A 6,000-nucleotide genomic window follows, 5' to 3' on the forward strand; every position below is an offset into this window, starting at 1 on the left:
TAATCATTAGAGAAATGCAAGTCAAAGCCAAATGGGGTATGACCTCACACCAGTCAGAATGGCCATCATCAAAAAATCTAGAAACAATAAACGCTGGAGAGGATGTGGGAAAAGGGAATCCTCCTACACTGTAGGTGGAAATTTAAGTTGGTACAGCCACTACAGAAAACAGTTTGGAGGTTCTTTAAAAAACTAAAAATGGAATTACCATATGATCCAGTAATCCCACTACTGGGCATGTACCCAGAGAAAACCATAATCCAAAAAGAAACATGTACCATAATGTTCATTGAAGCACTATTTACAATAACCAGGACATGTAAGCAGCCTAAACGCCCAACAACAGATGAGTGGATAAAGAAGGTGTAGCACATATATACAATGGAATATTACTCAGCCATAAAAAAGAATGAAATTGAGCTACATGTGATGAGGTGGATAGACCTAGAGACTGTCATACAGAGTGAAGTAAGTCAGAAAGAGAAAAACAAATACCGTATGCTAACTCATATGTACGGAGTCTAAAAAAATGGTACTGATGAACCCAGTGACAGGTTAAGAATAAGATACAGATGTAGAGAATGGACTGGAGGACATGGGGTTGGAGGGGGCGCGAAGGGGAAGCTGGAATGAAATGAGAGAGTAGCATAGACATATATACACTACCAATTGTAAAATAGATAGCTAGTGGGAAGTTGCTGTATAACAAAGGGAGATCAACTTGATGATGTGTGATGCCTTAGAGGACCAGGACAGGGAGGGCAGGAGGGAGTCAAGGTAGGGAGACACGGGAGGGAGGGGATATGGGGATATATGTATAAATACAGCTGATTCACTTTGGTGTACCTCAAAAGCTGATACAAGAGTGTAAAACAATTATTTTCCAATAAAGAACTTGAAAAAAAAATTAGAAATAGAATTACCATATGATCCATGAAGTCCACTCCTGGGTGTATGTATCTCCAAAAGAACTGAAAGCAGGAATTCAAAGCTATGTGCACCCATGTTCACATGCAGCATTACTCACAATAACCAAGAGGTGGAAGTGATCCAAGTGTCCATCAGTGGATGAATGGACAAACTAAATGTGGTATATGTACACAATGGAATACTATTCAGCCTTAAAAAGGAATGAAATGCTGATACATGTTACAACATGGATGAACCCTGAAGACATTATATCGATTGAAATCGGCCGGTGACAAAAGCACAAGCACTATATGATTCCACTTATATGAGGTACCTAGAGTAGTCAAAAGGGAATGGTGGTTGCCAGGGCCTGGGGGGAGGAGGGAATAAAGAGTTTAATGGGTGTGAAATTTTAGCTTTGGAAGATGAAAAGTTTCTGGAGATCGATGGTGGTGGTGGTGGCAGAACAATGTGAATGTACTTAATGTCACTGAATTATACACTTAAAAATGATTACAATGGTAAATGTTATGCTATGTATACCTTACCACAATTTTTGTTTTAAAACGGTAGACTTTAATACCTCAAAATGAAAATACGATAAAATAGCCTTCTGTAAATAAGAATGTCAGATCCAGAATTATTTAACATATACAAAGAAATACACATTCTAACATATGAAAAGACATTTTATTATTTTACTATAAAACATATTAGTGAATATACCCAATTGTATTTTCTCAAATGGCAAATGAGATGCAGGATAACATTTCTCTTTGATTCCTGAAAACCTCAATATCATCTGTCTTTTGGAGGATTCAGTTTCCTACGACGTCTATGATACTGTCCACGAGGATACCAATGGTGTTTAGTAGTAAAGAACATTTTGCTAAGTTGTTCTATCATGGGTCCTTGCTCTAAGTGTTCACCTTTTTCTTCTAATCTGGTTTTCAGCACTAGATCATGTGTTTCTTCATTATTCTGCATGGGATCTGGCCGAGGGATAGGTTTTGTGTGTTCATATGGTACGTCCACAGAAGGGTGATAGCATACTATTGTCCTGCCATTAGATGTCAAGGCAAGCTCTACTTTGCAATTATAGTCATCTGGAAGAGAAGAATACGTAGAGTTATGACAAACATAATATAAGGCTCCATTTTGAATTGGAAATAAGTATTTCAAGATAGTTCTACTTGATATCGCCCATTTTACTGCTGCCAATGCCACCATGAATCAAATCGCTTATCAGGCGGTATGAAAGATGACTTGAAGAGAAACTGCTTTTAAAATCTGCTTCTTTAAAAAAAAATCTGCTTCTAGGTATACCTATTTTCACCCCTCAACTTGCAGCTCACCGCCAGCCCGCCATCTTGTCTCAGTCGGGGTCCTAGGAGGCACTGCTCCACGTGCCTTCCTTACCACAATTTTTTTTAAACACAGTATGTATAATCTAATTTCAGTGAAAAACATGCAATTATACAGATAGACAGATAGATGCGGGGGTGGGGACAGCAAGAAACAGAAAGAAAAATAGGGGGAGGGAGGGAGAAAGAATCTGGGAGGACACATACTAACATGTTACAATAAGTTATCTCTAGGTTGTAGAAGCATTTGCTAATTTCCTACAGTCTGTATACTGCTTCTGTAATAAAAGATGATGTTATATAAAGCAGATGGAAAAATACATAAAAGGAAGAGTGCTAGATTTGATTTCATAAAAATATAAAATGGCTACAATTTAAAAAAATAATATAGCCAATAAAAAGACTAGAGAAAAAGATTCACAATAAGCATGAGAGATCAAAACTGAATTCCCAAACATATTAAAAAGCTCTTATAAATAAAATTTTTTAAACTCTAAAACCCAAACAGAGAAATAGGCAACAGACACAAATTCACTGAAGAGGAAGTTCAAGTGTCCAAAACACACTTGGAAAAGGAAAAGGTAACAATAAATGAAATAAATTATAATTAAAATACCAATAAATTTTATCACTCTCCCACAATCAGATTCTGAAAGCATAACAAGCACTCTTGTGTGCTCCTGTGATATTAAAGTTTGATCACACCTTTCTAGAGGGCAATTTAACAACGTGGATCATGAGCTTTTAAAAGTTAATAGTCACAATAGGGACTTCCTTGGTTGTACAGTGGTTAAGAATCTCCCTGCCAATGCAGGGGACACGGGTTTGATCCCTGGTCCAGGAGGATCCCACATGCCATGGAGCAACTAAGCCCATGCACCACAACTATTGAACCTGGGCTCTAAAGCCCATCACCCACAACTACTGAGCCCACATGCCACAACTACTGAAGCCTGTGCACCTAGAGCTGGTGCTCTGCAACAAAAGCCACTGCACTGAGAAGCCTATGCACCACAATGAAGAGTAGCCCCCACTCACTGCAACTACAGAAAGTCTGTGAGCAGCAACAAAGACCCAAAGTAGCCAAAATAAATAAGTACATAAATATATGTATAAATAAAGTCAATATCACAATACTAGGAACTGCTCATTCATGAAACATAGATGAATCTCAAAAACATAATGCTGAGTGAAAGTTACATGAAAGAGTACATACTATATAATTCCACTTAAGTTCTAGAGCAGACAAAGCTATTCTATGGTAGGAAAAAAATTAGAAGGTGGTTGCAGGAATGTCAGGGAGAGACAGCCTGGAAAGGAGCATGAGTGAACTTTCTGGAAAGATAATATTGTAACCTTGACAGAGGTTTCAATTACACAGATATATGTATGCATCTGTCAATACTCAGCAAATACACAATAAGTATTTGTGCATTTCATTGCACATAAATTTTTAAAAATATTTATTTATTTATTTTTGGCTGCGTCAGGTCAGTTGCGCAGGATCTTCATTGTGGCATGCAGGATCTTTTGTTGTAGCAGGTGAACTCTCTAGTTGGGGCTCACATGCTCAGTAGTTGCAGCGCACAGGCTTAGTTGCCCTGAGGCATGTGAGATCTTAGTTCTGTGAGCAGGGATCAAACCCACATCACCTGCATTGGAAGGCAGATTCTTAACCAGGGAGGTCCCCCACTGCGTGTAAATTTTACCTCAAAAGAGAAATTTAATACTGGACTCTAATTAATAATATGCATGCTGCAATATTTTAGAAGTGTATTTTAGATGTCTGCAACTACTTTAAAATGCATCAAAGAAAAAGGAAGTGGAGATGACAGACACAGTTGTCCCTTGGTTTCTGTAGGGCTATGGTTCCAAGATTCCCTCAGATACCAAATCCACGGATGCTCAAGTCCCTTATATGAAAGGGCATAGTATTTACACATAACCTAAGCACATCCTCTCCTACATACCTATACTTTGAATCATCTCTAGATTACTTATAATACCTAATACAATGTAAACATTGTATAAATCATTATGTAAATTGCTGTAAATACAATGTAAATGCTATGCTAGTCATTATCACAAGGCAAATTCAAGTTTTGCTTTTTGGAATTTTCTGGATACCCCCCACCCCCACCCCCTGCCCATTGGTTGAATCCCCAGATGTAGAACCAATGGATACAGAGGGCTGACCATATATGATAAAGCAAGTACAGTAAAACTCTACCACAAAATACAGGAGTTTGGGGTGTACAAGGGTTCACTGCAAAATTCCTTCAAGAATGCTATATATTTGAGATTTTCCATAATAAAATGTTAGAAATATTAAAACAAAAATCAACAGCCAAAAGGCAGACTTCTGAAGTGCTGGAAATATTCTATGTTGATCTGGGTGGTCGTTATATGCAGCATATATGGGTAAAATTGTATCAAGCTGTACTCTTTAAGATTCTGTATGCTTTGCTAACTGCATTTATACCTCAAAAAATATTTAAATAAACAGCAATCAGAACAGGATTTTAAAGTGTATATAATTAATATACTCAAAAAGATAACAGAGTATGCTATAACAACAAAAACTCAAAACAAAACCATGAATAAGCAGTTACAAAAAGAACATGCCATAAATCTTCAACACAGAAACTGTCCAATTTCAAAACTCAAAGGGCTAGAGAGCTGAGTAGACCCTGAGGAGTGAATCAGTGAGCTAAGAGAGTGAGCTCAAGAACCCCCCCAGACTATAGCACACAGACGGGAAGTAAAAGAAAAGTGAAGAGATATAGAGGACAAGTCAAAGTTGTGCCTAAATCCAATCACTTGGAGGAAGCTGCAGAGGGAAGTGAGGAAATGGAAGAAGGGACATTTCAAGAAATAACAGCTAAATGTGTCCTAGAACTAAAAGAATAAAACCATTTTAAAAAATAATTTTTAATTACAGTTATTTAAAGTAATCTACATGGATGGAAGGAAAGATACCACACTTTTATAGTAGCTATCTCCTAATTGTGCAATTTAAGTGATTATGCAATTTAAGTGATCCTTGTCCTTTTCGTTTTCAAGCTTTCTAAAATAAATGTTACTTCTGTGATGAGAAAAAGTAATAAAAGTTTACTTTTATAAAATAAATCCAGAAACCAAGAGACAAAAAAGTCTTTTTTAAAAACTCTCCAACCTCTTTCCACTGGTTTCTACCCTATGCTATTATAGTGAACCTGTTTCTGTAAGCAGTCACCACAAACTTGGGCACATCATTGGATCACTTTAAATTTCTGCTTTTTTTAGGTCTTCAACAGGGAAAATAAACTCCCTCCTTCCTATCTCACAGGAGTTTGGGGAACATCAAATGAGATGGTGTATAAAAATTGTACTCAGTATACTCTGATTTCTCTTCATATCAAATAAATCTCTCACCTTTTACTAAAGATTTCCATGGGGAGAAACAATTCTGAGACTCACAGACATAGAAAACAAACTGATTGTTATCAAAGGGGAAAGGGGGAGAGGGATAAATTAGGATACAAATTACCATACAGAAAACAGATAAAAAACAAGGTCCTATAAAAAAGTGTTAAAATAAAAATTTCAAAAAGGAAGTTATATAAACAATCAATTAGCACATGAAAACATACTCCAAATTATTAGCCATCAGGGAAATGCAAATCAAAACCACAAGGAGGTACCACTACATACCAACCAGAATGGCTAAAATTAAAAGACCGGCAAC

At 36.9% G+C, this 6,000-nt stretch overlaps 1 protein-coding gene and 1 pseudogene across 1 annotated transcript; one reads left to right on the forward strand and one right to left on the reverse strand.

Moving 5' to 3' along the window:
• Positions 1–1,630: 1,630 nt before the first annotated feature.
• On the reverse strand, positions 1,631–2,183 carry LOC130846369 (39S ribosomal protein L42, mitochondrial-like). The gene has a single exon (XM_057724567.1). It carries the CDS (start codon positions 2,137–2,139, stop codon positions 1,708–1,710), a length of 432 nt encoding a protein of 143 aa, XP_057580550.1. The 5' UTR covers positions 2,140–2,183; the 3' UTR covers positions 1,631–1,707.
• A 3,466-nt stretch (positions 2,184–5,649) lies between these two features.
• Positions 5,650–5,757, forward strand: LOC130847629 (U5 spliceosomal RNA; annotated as a pseudogene).
• Positions 5,758–6,000: the final 243 nt, after the last annotated feature.

The sequence above is a fragment of the Hippopotamus amphibius genome, chromosome 2 (genome assembly GCF_030028045.1).
Source record: "Hippopotamus amphibius kiboko isolate mHipAmp2 chromosome 2, mHipAmp2.hap2, whole genome shotgun sequence".
NCBI classification, from domain to species: Eukaryota; Metazoa; Chordata; class Mammalia; order Artiodactyla; family Hippopotamidae; genus Hippopotamus; species Hippopotamus amphibius.